This window comes from Myxocyprinus asiaticus, chromosome 25 (genome assembly GCF_019703515.2).
Source record: "Myxocyprinus asiaticus isolate MX2 ecotype Aquarium Trade chromosome 25, UBuf_Myxa_2, whole genome shotgun sequence".
Taxonomy (NCBI): Eukaryota; Metazoa; Chordata; class Actinopteri; order Cypriniformes; family Catostomidae; genus Myxocyprinus; species Myxocyprinus asiaticus.
Genome location: NC_059368.1, coordinates 15,140,818 through 15,158,241, shown reverse-complemented (window position 1 = coordinate 15,158,241; position 17,424 = coordinate 15,140,818). Strand labels below are relative to the sequence as shown.

The 17,424-nt window shown below is 38.5% G+C and overlaps 1 protein-coding gene across 3 annotated transcripts in view; it reads right to left on the bottom strand.

Moving 5' to 3' along the window:
- Window positions 1–17,424, bottom strand: part of LOC127415903 (NBAS subunit of NRZ tethering complex) — a 243,396-nt gene that overhangs the window by 198,995 nt on the left and 26,977 nt on the right. For all 3 annotated transcript variants that reach the window (XR_007893017.1, XM_051654908.1, XM_051654909.1), the window contains exons 11-21: window positions 16,761–16,826; window positions 16,457–16,585; window positions 14,903–14,966; window positions 13,958–14,151; window positions 10,545–10,805; window positions 10,110–10,235; window positions 8,590–8,741; window positions 8,142–8,279; window positions 3,318–3,396; window positions 729–833; window positions 249–385 (exon numbers count right to left, since the gene is read on the bottom strand). Coding sequence is in view for 2 of the 3 variants with exons in the window: in XM_051654908.1 (XP_051510868.1) it covers window positions 249–385; window positions 729–833; window positions 3,318–3,396; window positions 8,142–8,279; window positions 8,590–8,741; window positions 10,110–10,235; window positions 10,545–10,805; window positions 13,958–14,151; window positions 14,903–14,966; window positions 16,457–16,585; window positions 16,761–16,826 (1,451 nt within the window). In the remaining variant the exon portion in view is untranslated. The remainder of the gene's footprint in view (window positions 1–248; window positions 386–728; window positions 834–3,317; window positions 3,397–8,141; window positions 8,280–8,589; window positions 8,742–10,109; window positions 10,236–10,544; window positions 10,806–13,957; window positions 14,152–14,902; window positions 14,967–16,456; window positions 16,586–16,760; window positions 16,827–17,424) is intronic.

Below are 17,424 nucleotides of genomic sequence, written 5' to 3'. Positions count from 1 at the left end.
TCATAATCTTAAGGTCTCCAGGTCTAAAACGCATAAGTGCACAGTAAAATGTCTCATTTACATAAGCAACCTGCTTTAAACTACCACCTTTAACTGATTTGGTTTCACAGACAATACCTAATAACCTCTTCCGGTGGACCCATCATCTAAAAATGACCTTTTCCCATTCAGCTGTTTCAAAAAGATTTATGTGGGTTTTGTTTATGCTGTTCATAGGAGATTGGTATCCTCTAATCAGTAATTCTTACCCAGCCTTAGGCAGAAGGTCGGTGTACTCATGAGGAGAGGTGGTTTCTGGGAAATTATAAAGGATGGCGAGTCGGTGCTGGAGCAACTCTGAGCTGTGATAAGTGAAAAGAATGTCCAAAGCCTGCACGTTACTCTCCTGAGAGAGAAAAAAACAAGGAGAGAGCAAAAGATTGATAGAGATAAATAATTAATAGACAAGTTATGAGACTGAACTAACTACAGACAGCTTTATGCTCTGCGGCAATATTTTCCACATTACAAACCCCTTGAAGCCTTTGCAGTGTGCAGGTAACCATATTTCACACATCTACCCTTAAAAATACTCTCAGAATATGAGGGGAATCCATATTTTACGGCAAACGCTAGCAAGGGTGCACACACACTTATCAAGAAAAGTGTGAAATAGTGACTATAATTCACGCCACAGGACCCTGTTACAGACACTCACACGGTCAGAGAACAAAGGGAGAGAGATTTACCCTGGCATAAGTTCTTGCTGACAGAACAATATTCTGATTGCGGAACTTCTTGAAAAATTCGGCATCAAATCTCTGCTCTGCCGCATGAGGTCCGCCTAGAATTTCCTGCAGAAAATGTGATGAGAGAAGACGTGAACAAAAAAGGATAAAACAGACACAGAAAGACAGAAAAAGAGAACAAAACAAACATGAGAGTTCAGCTGAGGGTCTCACGCTTGTGTGCCTGAGGTAAATCCTCCCAGTCCACACTGTTGACATTTATCGCTTTGACATTTACAATTACGCCCTTTAAGTCTACTGGGCCGGTGCGTAGATGTGTGTGCATGTGTGCATCTAATGTCTCTCAGGTCTGGTTACATTCAGGACTATTCCCTTAGAAATCAATTACACATGAAGACCCTGACAAAGGACATCCATCACAATATGAGCAGGACATTAACGGTGCGGTAGGATGAAAGGACAATGCATTCCTGCTCGTGACTTTAAAATTGACTTTAAAAATAAAACAATGAGCTGAATGACTTTAAAAAGATTATTTAAAGGTGAAAAATTTCATTTATTTGCCTCGACACACGGAATAGCAAAAACAAGGATTGTTTTCAAACAGGTCTCCCGAACACTCCCCCTGTCAAACAAATAGTCCCATCACAAACTGTTGCCATTAGTTGAGACAATGTTGCTTTTTGCAGCTAGCAAGGATGCACTAACAAGAAGAGTCAATATTGTAGCACCACAGGGCCACAGTGTTTACACCTTTCAGGGAAATCAACCTACTAATTAATTACTTAAGAGTTGCATCTGAATATGAAAGGAATATTCCGGGTTCAAAACAAGTTAAGCACAATCGACAGCATTTCTGGCATAATGTTGATTACCACAAAAACTTATTTTGACTCGTCTCTCCTTTTCTTTAAAAGAAAAGCCAAAAATCGGGGTTACAGTGAGGCACTTACAATGGAAGTGAATGGGGCCAATTATTGGAGGGTTTAAAGGCAGAAACGTGAAGCTTATAATTTTATAACATCACTTACATTAATTCTTCTGTTAGAAATCATGTATTATTTGAGCTGTAAAGTTGTTTAAATTGTCATTTTTACAGTCATTTTAGGGTTTGTTGACATTACATTGTCATGGCAACGAAGATGTAAAATTGGCTATAACTGCACACAGAAAAGGTTAGTAAGTGATTTTAGCACACTAAAATCATGTTAACACATATTATTTATGTCTTGTGGCTATACTTTCGAAAAAGTGAGTATTTTAACATTCAAAAATTGGCCCTTTTGCAAATTGAACATTTTCTTTAAAAAAAAAAAAAAGCAAAAATCTGGGTTACAGTGAGGCGCTTACAATGGAAGTGAATGGGGGGCCAAATTTTTAAAGTGAAAAAATTTTTAAATTTTTAAAATTAATTTTTGTGGTAATCAATATTATGCCACAAATGCTGCTGATTGAGGTAAACTTGTGTTGAACCTGGAACACTCCTTTAAGTTGGGATAGGAGAGGTGAATGTATCAAATTGACCATAGTATCTTTCCTTTGGAGAATATTTACTTTGGAGAATCATTTTATTTTTTTCCTGAAATCAACATTTAATTTTAGTTTCAATTTCCTGCAACAAAAACACTGTTTTGCTACTGTACCTCTAAGGCCCTTAGACTATACTGTATTTAATGGCCTCTGTTATGATTGGCCAACCTTCATGTACCAGCACAAATCGCATTGTTGTTCATGTGGGGCTTTGAATGATTGAAAACTGCTGAATACTGAACAGGTGTTGATATGTAAATTAGGGTTGCATAGGGAGGTTAATATGTAAATTAGGGTAGTTAATGTGCTCATGGCTGTGATGTTTAAACATGACAATTTCTGAACAAGCTGTTTTTGCAGTCTAGTTTTCATCTGACTTTCAAATGGTCTAGGTAGACTGGGGAGGGAGCTTTGCACTGTAAACATTAGACATCTACATAGAAAGGAAGAGAAAGGAAAATTCTGTTTTCCATGTCTCTTTTAAACCGAAAGCTTTCAAACCAATTTCAGAAGATGCAGCTGTACAGACAACAAACCATACTCAGGCTTGCTTAACCCTAGAAACAGTACAAGATGAGAATTCTTGCATTCAAACACACCTGAATGGAGTGCAACTCCTAATGCAGGGATCTCAAGACGTTGTTTTCTATGTTTCAAACTACGTTTAACTTGACACTGCGACCTTAAACTGCTGTGCATATGATGCGACACAACCAGAGTGAGATTTATGAGCAGCTTAATGGGCAGAGACTGTCTTTGTGGCACTATTAATATTGCTCAATTTTGTTTTGAGCTACACGTCCAGGCCGACACAACAACGATTCAACCAATGATGTGAGTTGGGGGCGGGGCTATCTATTTGATCAACCAATGAAAGACATAGAGGGGGTATTTAAAAGCTTTTACCCTTTTTTCACCCAAATTACATTTGGTGGTGCAGAAATTACACACTTCGGCTTTAAGCATAATCATGCATGTAAACGCACTCATTGTCTGTGCAGATGGATGTAGTAATATTATGTTTATGTTGTGGATTTAACTGATTTTGCAGAGTGTTACCTCATAAGTAGCCAAGCGGTCCAGATAGCACAGAAGCTTCAATCTACTCCTACAGAGCTCCCTCTGCTCTAGAGTCAGCCTGGAAGAACAAGACATCAACAAAGGATTAAACACACACAGTTTTCTTATCTGTAGCTTATCAGCATGCATCCACTACAGACAGCTGCTGCTAATATCCATGAAAATGGTGTAATGAAATAAATCTTCACACACTCAGGGGGGTGAGATGGGAGGGTTTGACAGGCGTGCGCACACGTAAACACATGTACACTGAGGCCTTCAGAAATAATGAAAGGCATTGCAAGAAAATGCAGAGGAACGGGGGAGAAAGACGATTGTAAATTGGAGGAAAAGCCCAAAACGGGGGCAAAATAGTGGGAGAGCAGTGGTGAAAGGGTAGTGAGCCATTATAGACCCAGATTAGGTCATCAAAGACAGGCTAATGTGAGACGACCGCTGCCTGATTGCCTGGATGCCCATGTGAGCGTGTGTGTGTGTGTGTGTGGATCAGTCAGCATGAGAATCCACAGAAGGCAATTACAATCTCATCTCATTTTCCCTGCATTACTTCGGAAACCCAAGCATCCCACTGTATGCGAATGAGACCAAACACACACACACACACACACACACACACACACACACACACACACACACACACACACACACACACACACACAAGACTGTGATCATTGGACTTAGGGAGAATATTGAATGGTAGGATGTTGTCGCAGTATAAACATGATAGAAGAAGATTGAGAGAATAGGCCACACATAAACACAAACCCACGAACACTTACTACATAAAACACACACACACACACACACACACACACACACACACACACACACACACACACACACACACACACACACACAGACATCTTTTGCCATTTTTCTCATGGACATCTCTTGCCAGCATCCACACATTCTAGGGCAATTCCATTTCAGGCTTACTGATTTTAATGAAACTGAAGCAGAATTTAATGCTGTGTCAAGTGTTTATAGATGGCCTGACTGTAAAAGCAGAATTAACTCTGCAACATCACACAGCATTGGCATGCTGCTGTCAGTTCACTTAACAACCAACACGCTGAAGGTCACACATATTTATACTGGAAAAACACAACACACTAACTACTGACATGATCAAAGTTGACAAAACTCCACCAACATATTTAAGATTTTTCATTTTTTTAATAAAAACTCCAAAACTAATTCTGGACTGATTTTGTTACGTTTTCAAAGATGTCAGCAGAATAAAATAAAAAATAATTTCAGAGAAGAATACTACAATCCAATAAAATATGTTTCTGGGCTCTGGCATGAGGCACAGAAGGGGGATCTTCATCTGATGGTAAAAAAAACAAATATATATGTGCGGGTCTTGAGTGGCCTATCCTCCATTGAGTGTAATGAAAAAAGGGCACTGGATAGAATTTGACATTATTCCTAAATTAGCATTATATTCATGCTGTTTAGCCAGTAGGGTACTGGCCCTCAAAGTGAGCTTTGATTCTCCAGAGGTTATTTTTCTCCATTAACTAACATCTTATGGAGTTTTTTGTTCCTTGCCATGGTTGCCTTTGGCTTGCTCAGTGGGGGTCTAAATTCAAATATTATTCACTTATTAAGGCACAATCTACAATAAATTGTTTTATCAAATAGCACTATGATGTCTAAGACATTACAGCTTTATTTTCTGTTATAGCACAATTTCTAGTACAGCTGCTTTGAAACGATGTCCGTTGTGAAAAGCACTTTACTAATAAAAATGACTTGACTAAACAAATCTGCATTTCCTAAAGGGAATATCAGTACCTGCAAGGCAGCAAAAGAGCTAAGTTCATTTCATTTCATTTTTTTCTTTGGCAGAGGCTATTTGCACTAATTACAAATAATGACAGATGCTATTTACACTAAGTGTAAATAACAACAAAAAGCATTTTTTTTGTTGTTTTTTTTTTTTTTTGTACTAAGTGCAAATAGTGTAAGTCGCTATTGGCACCCCGGAGAAAATAGTGGCAGATACTATTTGCATTCCCAATTAACTACTAACATACATTATAGGGGCATCACTGAGGTGTGTTTATAGTTTTAATTCAGAGTCCCACAGACACCCTACACCAACCCCTACCCCTAAACCTAACACTAACCTTACAAAAAGTAACCATGGTTTTACTACAGTAACCATCATATCACCAAGGTATTTTGTAGTTATATCATAGTAACCACAAAAATAAACATGGTTATTATATTAACACAATATTTTTGTAGTGAAACCATGGTTAATCAAATTTAAAATTATGGATTCCACCAAATAATATGGTTACTACAATATTACTATTGTAAAACCATGGTTAATTTTACCCGAATCAAACCTTTCTCTCAATTCCCGACCGTCACGATGACCGAATCACTGCGAGGAAATCAAGATTTATATTCATTTGTATTTATTATTAGAATTAGTATGAAAGGGAATATTAGCTGTGGAGACAGGAAACCGGATGGGAAAATATGGGACAAAAGGCAGAATCGAACCCAGGCAATTGCACACCGTAATTACACACCACACCACACCACTGCAGCAACACTAGGGGTGCTGTTTGTATTACATTTTTTGTGTTTCCACCAGACTATTGGTCCGCAAATAGCCGCTCTGTGTGGCAGGTGCTATTTATAGTGCAAATAGTCACCCCGGAGCTAGAAAAGGCTAGACAGCACAAATCTGGATAGAAGAAGAAAGGGCAAGAGAAAGGGATTTGGACTAATATGCAATACAGAGTGATAAATAGATCCATCTGAAAAAAATATAAGATCAATTACATTACAGTAAACAAATTGATGCAAGGAAGGAAAGCCCAACAGCAATTCAGTAGGTTCAGTATTACAATGACTGAATACTGAAATCAATCAGTTTAAAGGTGAAATCTTTATTTATTTATTTTTTTGGGGGATAATACTTACAGTACTACAGCAACTTCCACACCACCCCGCCCTCCTTTGTTTGGACAAAGCCACACACTCACTCCATTGGTTGAGCCAGCAGCTGACATGTCAGACTGCTCAAAAAACAGAGCAATGTTTTTAAATGCTCTGTTTAAACTTGCAAATGGCTTACTTATACAGTAGTTGTCTCTCCACAAATGGGTAAAACTGGGATAGAAGGAAGTGTTTTTACATCAACAATATTGCACACTTCACCTATAAGTCAAACTTTAATTTAAAATGTTTTAAAAACTATTATCTATTTTATTGTATGATACATATGAAACTGTTTATAAAGAATAAAAAGACACGTAAGGCTAAAATTATCTCCAAAACTGCGTTTGAATGGAGTACGTTAAGCAGTTGCAGCCGAATTTAATAGCAGGCACTGTAATTTTCACCTGTGAGAATATCTGTGTGAGAGTGAAGCATGAGTGACAGACAGACATTTTAAAGGCGAATCGCTATCAAAATATGCAGTGTTACTGTGATGGTGAAAGAGAGACAGCTCACTGAACCTGGTATCTCTCTCTCAAACACACACACACACACACACCCCTTTAGCTAAAACCAGCAGTCTGATCGATATTGCCCCATTGCTATAATGGCAGTGCAGTTAAAAAGAAATTAACAGAATGATGACTGTCTTTTTTTGTCGACGCCTTTCCACAGCAGAATGTAAGGAGAAATTGCACCACACAACATTAGAGCTTCTAACTACTCCTCACTGTCTGTCTGTTTCTCCATCTCAGTCCCTCTTTATCTTCTTTCATCATCATCTTCTTCGCCTTTTCCTTTCTCCCTAAATGCTTTTGTTTCTCTTTTCCTTCTCTCCCTGTTTATTTGTTCTTTTTTTCCCTGGCATCCCTGCACTCAATCACAACTTTCACTGTTTTTCTTTCTCCTTCAATCAGTTTTTCTCCTTTGCATGAGTAGGACAACATGTGTCATCAAGCATTCAGACACACATAAACGGACACAGCAGCACACACATTATATATGCTTACTGCATACCAACAAACAGCCTGGGGAGTAAACACACAAACACACACTGATGTCAGACAGCTAACGGGTTTAAACACACAGTAATTGAGGGCAAATTAGATACAGTTTTGTATGATATGCATGAGGAGTGTGTGTATGTTTAGCAGAGTTACGTTGTGAAAAATTAGGTAATTTAGTGTGTGTGTGTGTGTGTGTGTGTGTGTGTGTAAACAAGAGTATTTTGATTAGTGCAGTGTTTACAGCAAATGTTTTCCAATCTGCAATGTTTGTTGTCTCCCCTTTCGTTACAAAGTGTGTGAGTGTTCATAATTTGTGCTCATGGAGGGCTTTTTCATTAGGGCCTCTTGGGCAAAGCACAACAGAGGCATAAATTACTTTATGCAGATTAGAAATAAATCCATGCTCTAACGGCTTTAATTTTATCCTCTACCTTTTCCTCTCCATTCTATTTATTTGTCTTTCTCTCATTCTCTACTTTTCAGTCTGTGCCATCTCCAAGATCTCTCTGAGCAGGTCTTGATGGAACATGCAGTCTTTTTTCACATTTACTGCGCTGATTTTAGAATTCTGCAAAATGTATTTAAATATGTTTAATATTTAATCATATTAAATAATAATATTAAATCATGCCGAAAGTACTACACTCTTATTGGTAGCTGAAAGCATTATCAAATGAGCAAAAACGTTTATGTAATATGTAAATCTTTGAATGATGTGCGATCATATTCTTCTGAAATAGTTCTACGCATACAGATTCTGTGTGCTCCTGCTGGTAAGCATTCTGAGAAAATCTGCCGCTTTTACAGTGTCCGTGTATGTGAGAAAACCTACTTGCTAAATTCCACTTTTTTGAGGAGCTCCCGTCTCTTCTTCAACTCCCTCTCTTTTCTTTGCTCCATCTCTTCCTCCATGGACAGAAAGTCTTCATATGGAGCATCATCCAGATCAACATCACCTGGCAAGATAAACCTAGAGAGAAGACATAATGGTTAAGGGCACACGAATGCCCTGATCCCCTTCAAAGCCCCTAAGCTTGGTCATGCAACTTGAAGTAAACCAAAACGCATTCTGACATAGGCATTTGTTGACCAATGAGAATGATTTGCTGTATCCTTGCTTGATTTCAAACTTAAATGGCTCTTTCCACACCCTCAACATAAATCTTAAGTATTTTTTTTTTCCGTCAACGCTCAATCAGAGCTTTCTCTAGTGTGTAAGCACCCTAACACATTGCAGAAGAGAAGATCGGAAGATCTGTGTGAGTTTGTGTGTTACACACCTGCCCCGGTCTTCTCCGTTACTGATGGCGATCAAGGCCTCGAGATCTGTTCCTTTCAGGCCGTACTGCAGAAGTTCTTTGGCCGCATCCACGTTCTCTGGAACTCTCTCCACACACTCATGCAGCACCCATGATCTCTTCTTTATCTTACTCTGTGAAAAGAAAAAAGAGAGACTTAAGGCCTATTCAGACTAAGCACAAGTTTAAATAAAACAATACACCCCTACCAACCCCTGCGCACAAAGAACAAAAAGCTGCCTGGCAATGAAGCTACAGGCTTCTTTCACCCTAAAATTGTATACATTTTTCTTCGCTTGGAAAAAACTCCTCAATCAATAAGAGTGGGAGAAAAAAAATTATTCTTCAATGCTTCGCAATTCTTTCTCCAATGATTCTGAATCGATTGTCAAATTATATTTAGAGGATTTTTTAGTTAAATTTAAATCACAGCAGCGCAGTGGCACTTACAGTACATGTATGCGCGTGCCAGAGACAGAGTGAGATGCTAGAATAAAAATGGTCAGACGTGCATATTCTAAAGCCAAGTGCACACTACAGAACTGAACACTGACTGGATGTATCATCCACACGACAATCGTCTTCAACTGAAACTCCTCTTCTTCTTTCAGCTGCTCCCGTTAGGGGTCGCCACAGCGGACCATCCGTGATCCACATATTTGACTTGGCATAGATTTTACGCCAGATGCCCGCCCTTCCTGACGCAACCTACGGGGCAATTTAGAGTCTCCAATTCACTTTACCTGCATGTTTCTGGGCTTGTGGGGGAAACCCACATGAACATGGGGAGAACATGCAAACTCCACACAGAAAGGCCCAGTTGAGCCGGGACTCAAATCCGGGACCTTCTTGCTGTGAGGCCACTGTGCCACCCCCGTCTTCAACTGAAACTACAATTTCAAAATTCATTCACAAACTCAAGCACCAGAAACTGGAGAGCTTATTCGTGATCACATGTCAACAACATGAAAGATGAGCTTGCGGTTTTCAATTTTTGGAGTAAAATAAGCTCTTTAGAAGCTTAGCGTGATAGGCTCTTTTTAGGCTACTTAATCATAATGCTATCTGTATACAAAATTAGCCTAGCATGATAATCATTTAGCATTACTTGACAAGACCTTTACATTTTGTTCTACAGAACAACATGATTTACACATCATTCTATAACTTCATCATACGTGCTTGACAAATGACGTGTAATTTATCGGACAACTGTTGTAGCAACTTGTTGGCAACATCTAAATGCACACAATGATTTTTATATTTAAATCTGAGGTATGGCTATGTGTAATTATGTTGTACAACAAAACAGGAAAGTCTCTTCAAGTAATGTTAACCACAGACATTATTTAATTCATAAATCAAAAACTGCTTTGAGGAAACCATGACTCGAAAAATGCTAATTGTCTTCTGGGATTTAGAAACTCTGTAATGGTAAGATGAACAAAAAGTATTGTATGCCCTTGTTACAGGTTGCAAATGTTGTGGTTAACCACTCTTACCAAGTAGTCCTGAATGGAAGCGATGCTGACTGTAGATTTTCTCCACTGTCTCTGGTAGACGAGATCAGAATCCAGACCATACGCATGAGCCAGGGAAAGCGCCTCTCCATACTCCTCATTATCAATCTGTCAACACACACACACAAGGTTAACTTCTACCAAAAGCTCCCAGTCTTATTAATGGTCTATGAAAGAAGCAGAGAACTGTTATCGCTTGTTAATATTACAGCAATAAAGTGAATCAATCAGGAACAGAGGTCTCTCGCTAAATGCTGTTTTGTTATGCTTTGTGGGTCAGGTTGACATCTACAATGTTTCAAAGGCCTGTTTCCACCAACATTCAACTTCTCCTCCTGCTATCATTCTGCACTTCTTCACTCTGGTTGTTATAGGCACTGACCATCTGTCTTGTAGTGTGCAATTGGTCTAACCCACCTTCCTCTGGTACAGTTCCTCTGGTGTGGTGGACCTCAGGCTGACCAGCCGATAGTTTTTGATGATGGTCCGAGGACGTTTTCGGGGAGGGGCGAAGCGTTCCATCTCTGTTACATAGTACAGGCCCTGCTTTACGTAGCCGAAATACCGCGCCTTTGCCAAGGACTCTTCATCAGAGTCGGAATCCTCCTCTCCATCATCCTCTTCACCCGACATATTGCTTTCCAGACGAGCGCGCTTGTGGGCCAGCTTTATCTCACACTGAGAGAAGAGAGAGACAGAAAGAGAAAAAGATAGATTAAGATCCGGTTGGCTGGCTCAAGGATAATCACAAGTTAAGACAGATGTGTTTAGACTATTTTGATTATTGACTTGGAAGTCAGACAGGGGCTCTGGAACCAGAGAGGGGGCACCCTCCCACTTTTTTTTAGCCTGCCATTTTCTATGATTTTAAAACATGTTCTAATATTGGCTTGAAGGAATATTCTGGGTTCAATACAAGTTAAGCTCATTTGACAGCATTAGTGGCATAATTTTGATTACCACAAAAATGTATTTTAACTCGTCCCTCCTTTTCTTTTTTTTCTTTTTTTTGGATTTTCTCCCCAATTTGGTATGCCCAATTCCCAAGTCACTCTAAGTCCTCATGGTGGCGTAGTGACTCGCCTCAGTCTAGGTGGCGGAGAACGAATCTCTGTTGCCTCCGCGTCTAAGACAGTTAATCCACGCATCTTATCACGAGTCTTGTTGAGCATGTTACCGCGGAGACGTAGCGCATGTGGAGGCTCACGCTATTCACCGCAGCATCCACGCACAACTCACCACGTGCCCCGCTGAGAGCGAGAACCACAATATAGCGACCACGAGGAGGTTAAGCCAAAGTGACCCTACCCAGACTAGTAACCGGGCCAACTGGTTGCTTAGGAAGCCTGACTGAAGTCACTCAGCATGCCCTGGATTCGAACTTGCGACTCCAGTGTGGTAGTCAGTGTCTGTACTTGCTGAGCTACCCAGGCCCCCCTCCCTCCTTTTCTTAAAAAAAAAAGAAGTAAAAATTGAGGTTACAGTGAGGTACTTACAATGGAAGTGAATGGGGCCAATTTTTGGAGGGTTTAAAGTCAGAAATCTGAAGCTTATAATTTTATAAAAGCACTTTCATTAATTGTACTGTTATACTATTTGAGTAGTAAAGTTGTGTAAATCATAATTTTTACAGTCATTTTAGGGTTTGAGGACATTACATTGTAATGGTAACAAAGTTGTACAATTGGCTATAACTTTACACAGAAAAGGTTAGTAAGTGATTTTATCACACTAAAATCATGTTAACACAGATATTGTTTATGTCTTGTTGCTAAACGTTTGAAACAGTGAGTATCTTAACATTCAAAAATGGGTGTAATGTGATCTTGAATTGTTTTTCTATACATTAACATTACGTTTACTGCATAAACCATGATACTGTGTTAAAGTACAACATGACAACAATCATTGTTGATTCACACCAATAATCACGTCAGTTCTCGCCAGGAGAGTATGCAGGTACATTCATCATCACCAGTGTAGAGGTATGTTACTAACTGTATTCACACCGCATGTTAATATTTGACTTAATCTGAAATAAAAAAGTAAGGTCTGAAATATCCCACAATCTACAAAGTGACCTTGAATCTGTATCATGTATACAAGTTATTAATAACACAGTAACACATTAACAGTAAATTAAACAACTGACAAATTCATAATAAACACAGCCTTAAGGTATTAAAAATACACTAAACTGAAAATATATTAAGAGAAAAATACAAATATTTGCATTTCTTAAGTGTATTTATTTAAATGATACAAGCTACATGCACATACTTACTTCGGCGGCTGTTTCATGTTTTCACGTTTCTTCTACAGTACCAAATTTTTCTCCAATGTTGACGTTTTCAAATTTGCATTAGAACGGTTTGTCAGTCAAAAATCAAACTTTCTATAAATAAAGTCTTGATTGAAGAAAAATATGCATCTTGTATTTTTTTTTTCTCAGTTTAAAGCTGTACACCACTTACAATGTATTATTGTTTAGTTAATGATGAATCAATTATCATTCATTAACGTTAACAATTGTCGATTAAGAAAATGTTATAAAATTTGCATCCCTAGTCGTAATGAATATCAGCACGGCTGTGATTCGGCTGCAGACACTAAGTGCTGTATTTGTTGATATTGGTATTTGCTGGTATTTATTTAAATGTAAAGCTTGTCTGATACTGTATCTCAATGACAAGTCAGCGTGTTAAGTCCACAAGGCCATTCAACTCAAAACAATTTGCACAGAACATAAATTCACGAATCTATGGCTTGGCTTGGCTCATGAATATTAATTAGGCTATCTGAATGGACACCCTAAGAAGGTTACAAGCAACGTCAACACGATCAAATTACTATTCATGAGTTAATCGCCATAAGTCTCAACTAGCTCGTTCACATTTACATTTAACACACTTCAAAACATGTTCTGCCATTTCCACAGCACACAATCACATTTTCTTGGCAATACCTGTCTCACTTTCTCACACACTGAAAATTCTATCAAATACACTTCACACACACGACACTGCAGCTGAGTGCAGTATTTCCCTAAGGAGTGCGGAAACCGTCAACCGAACATAAAGCCAGAATAAAAACCAATATCTCTCTCTTCTTCTCTCACCTACTTTTCTCATCCCTCTATATTCCCCACCAAATTTACATTTCTAGCCTTAAGAGTTGTACATGAGTGGACAGTGTAAAAAAAAAAAAAAAAAACAATACAATGAAGTGGAGACGAAAGATGGGGGGGGGGGGGGGTTGCTGAAAATGAGGAGCGGTAAAGCACTTTTATGATGATGACCTGCAGATAGTGGGAGTATTTGAATGACGAGAGTGATTATAGCCATCAGCAGATACAAATTAAAGACAATCTGCTGGAGGGAGAAGTGTGCTGTCACATTACCCTTTCCTTTAACTCTTTCGGAGAAACCATTTGGACAAATATTGATACTCGTACAAACCAAGGGGTTAAGGTTAGTCTGGTTAGCATAACCCCTGCTGGTAAATGCCATAACAGACTATGACATTACGATGCCAAAAGCCCATTACCCTACTGACAGCCATTCAAAAGTAGCCATGTACTCTGACAAAAATCATTTTTGTGTGAACCATAAATATTTTATTATATTATAGTAGATGCTTTGCCAGTGCAAAGAGGTCTCTTAAAAGCACACTAATATGTGTCTGTCAGCTGAGTTTCACATCAGAACTGAGCCCATGAGCAAAGATTCCTGGAAGTAATTTGGGTACAGAAATTTGTCATTGAAATGAATGGGAATGCTAACGGATAGATCTCTCTTGGCATTATAGACCGCCTCAGTACAAACACACACCTCCAGACTGAGGAAGCCCCCATCATGGGCTGGGGTGACTCGCAGTGAAGGTTCAAACCACTCGCAGGACTTGCCGAGCAGGTTTTTGAGCGTGCGGACGGAGGAAACAGTGAGGGCTCCAGAACAGCGGGCTAAAATGAGTGCAGTCTCACTCCACCAACTAACATCTAGCAGAGACTGATATTGCTCCTTATCTGGAGAGAGAAAACATGAGACAATGAGACAACATGAGGAACAATGAGTGATCTGCTATGAGTTTTTATCTCCATCACTAAACTTGTGTCCAATTTTTCTATGGCTTTTTTATTATTTTTTTCTATTATTAAATAAATACATTAAATATTATTTATATTTTCTTTTTTTACCTTAATTTCTAACTCCATTTTTATCCTTTCACCCTTTTAACCTCTCTTTGTCAATACTCTGTATAAATAAACTCTTTTTTCATATTTTAGGTATGTTGTTTGGCACTATTGTTGTTATGCACTATTGCATCTGTATGCAGATATGCAGCAAAATGCATTGGTAAAACGATGTACACGTTTGTCATGTCAATAAAGCACATAGAAATTGAAACAGAGAGAGAGAGAGAGAGTGAAACATCTGAACATCATAAAACATTTCACAAATGCTCATGCATTTAAAAGCTATCGTTCCGTGGCTATGTAAATGTGATATACGGTTTTGAAACTTACATTTTAAAGAAGAAACAGAGAAGCATGATGCGAGGGCAGGCAGATAGACAAGCTTTATGAAAACGTGTGATCTAAACCTCAATCAAAATGTCAATGTCGGAATTTAATGTTGCTCCAGAAAGACACAACACACAGAGCTTTATTAAAGCATTCTTCTCCCTCCCACCACCTCTGCCTGGACTCCTACATAATTAATAGCACAAGGTAAGTATGGGAGTGGGGACACGTCTGAGGTTGTGGGTCCAGCTACCTTTTATCTTCTTTCTTTTCTCCAGCGAAGTCTTCCATTCTGGGTTGATCTCGTCAAATGCCGGCTAAATGAAAGACAGAGTGAGAAAGTGTAAAAAAAAAAGGATAGCTGGGGTTGTTTTATTTTTTCCTCAAGTTACAGAACTCAGAGCGGTGGGAAAATCTGTGTAATAATGCAGAATGAAAGCTGAAAGTGATAGTTCACCCAAAAATGAAAATTCTCTCATCATTTACTCGCCCTCATGCCATCCCAGATGTGTATGACTTTCTTATTTCTGCAGAACACAAACAAAGATTTGTAGAAAAATATCTCAGCTCTGTAGGTCCTTTCAATGCAAGTGAATGGCGGCAGAACTTTGAAGTTCTAAAAAACATATAAAGGAGACATAAATCTCCACTTTCACATTCTTGTTCTTTAGTTTTTGGCAATTCACATTCTTCGTGCATATTGCCACATACTGGGCGAGGAGAATTTACAGTAAAAAGGACTTAAATGTTGATCTGTTCCTCATCCACACCTATCATATTCATTCTGAAGACATGGATTTAACCACTGGAGTGGAAGGTCAGATCACCATTCACTTGCATTGTATGGACCTACATAGCTGAGATATTCTTTTAAAAATCTTTGTGTTCAGCAGAAGAAAGAATGTCATACACATATAGGATGGCATGAGGGTGAGTAAATGATGAGAGAATTTTCATTTTTAGGGGAACTATCCCTTAAAATCTGAACTTCGTCTGGTATGAAGAGGGAAAAGATGCACAAACACAGACAGGGGAAGAACAAACAAATCTTCTTGCAAAAAAATAGTTCAAATGATCATTTATAATGAGAAAGTGATTATTTCTATCAATGCCTATAGACAGACTTTTATCATGCGAGGTCCCTGGGAACCAGTTTCTTTAAAGGACCCCATCGCAATTGCAAGATAATAAGGTCCAAGTAACGAGAAATAAAACTTGAATACATAAAATAGTCACAATTTTGAGATATGACGTCGCAAAGTTATAAAGGGCCTCATTAATGAAACAAGAGGACAACAAATTTGAGTAAATCCTCGTAAAACAATTATTGTGTAAATTGAATAAAGCCCCACTGGCCCAGTCCATAACCCATCGTTGCATGTGCCCTAGTGAGCAATATTAAAGAGATCTCTTTCTTCGTTCACTCACCTTTATGTTTTTCCAAACCTGTTTGACTTTATTTCTTCTGTGGAACACAAAAGGAGATGTTACACAGTATGTTAGCCTCAGTCACCATTCACTTTCATTGAATCTTTTTTCCCCCCAAACAATGAAAGTGAACAATGACTTGAAGCTAACATTCTGTCTTACATCTCGTTTTGTTTTCCACAAAAGAAACAATGTCAAAGGGTTTAAAACAACATGAGGGCGAGTAAATGGCAGAATTTTCATTTCTTTGGTGAACTTTGCATTTGGGTCTCTGAATTAAAGAACACACACGTGCATGCATGCACACACACACACACACACACACACACACACACACACACACACACACACACACACACACACACAGTGATTTTATTACTTGTTCTTCTTGTTTCCACCAGCCTCTCAGTTTGAATGATGGAATATCCCACAGACTGAGACTCCCAGAGAAGTGGATTACAGCCAACACTGTACCATCAGGAGACAGACTCATTCTGAACACACCGTCCTGGGTAAACACACACGTTCAATTAGGCATTACACTCTTTACTCAAAGCTCCTAGCAGAATTAAATTAAAGTTTCATTTATTGTTTTATGTTGTGCTACTGGCCCAAAGAGAAAGGAAGAACATGGCAAGCCACCCAGAGTGAGAGACACAAAAAATGAAACCGAAGCGAGTCACCTGTTCATTGCTGTGTCTAGAGAAAAGTCGAAAGCTGGGCATCCTGAAGAATCCTCGCCTCTGAGACTATACAGAAAGAGGAACTTTAATGAATATGAGTGCATTTCCATCCATCATTAAACATTGTCACATACTTACCCTGTTCTTTCCATAAATCGTGATTAGTTTAAAAAAAGTTTGCTGAAAAAGTAAATTCAGAATTCACTAGAGTCTTACCCTGGCAGGTGGCAACACACATATAGTCAATACTGTGCATGTTTTCATTTAGAAGTGGTTGTTTTTAGAGCATTTCCTCATGTTCAATAGATCGCCAAAAGGTTCCTTGTCGGATGTTAGAATGACATTCAACAGATTTTTTCTTTTTTGTAATATATCTGTTTTAGAATATTGGAGAGTGGTGTAAACTGTGCCATTTATACATAAGCTGTCCTCTAGTCAAGGTGAAAGCAGTATTATTATTGTTAAAGAAAACTAAATGAAAACATTTGTTAACTGAAATAAAAACTAAAATTATTGAAGAAAAAAAAACTAAACTAAACTAAACTAAAATACTTTTTCATAACTACAAAACTAACTAAAATAAAATAATGACCTTGAATTAATTTTAGTTTTAGTTTTTTTATACACAGTAGGGTGAATATGGGCAAAGAGGGACACTTTTGGA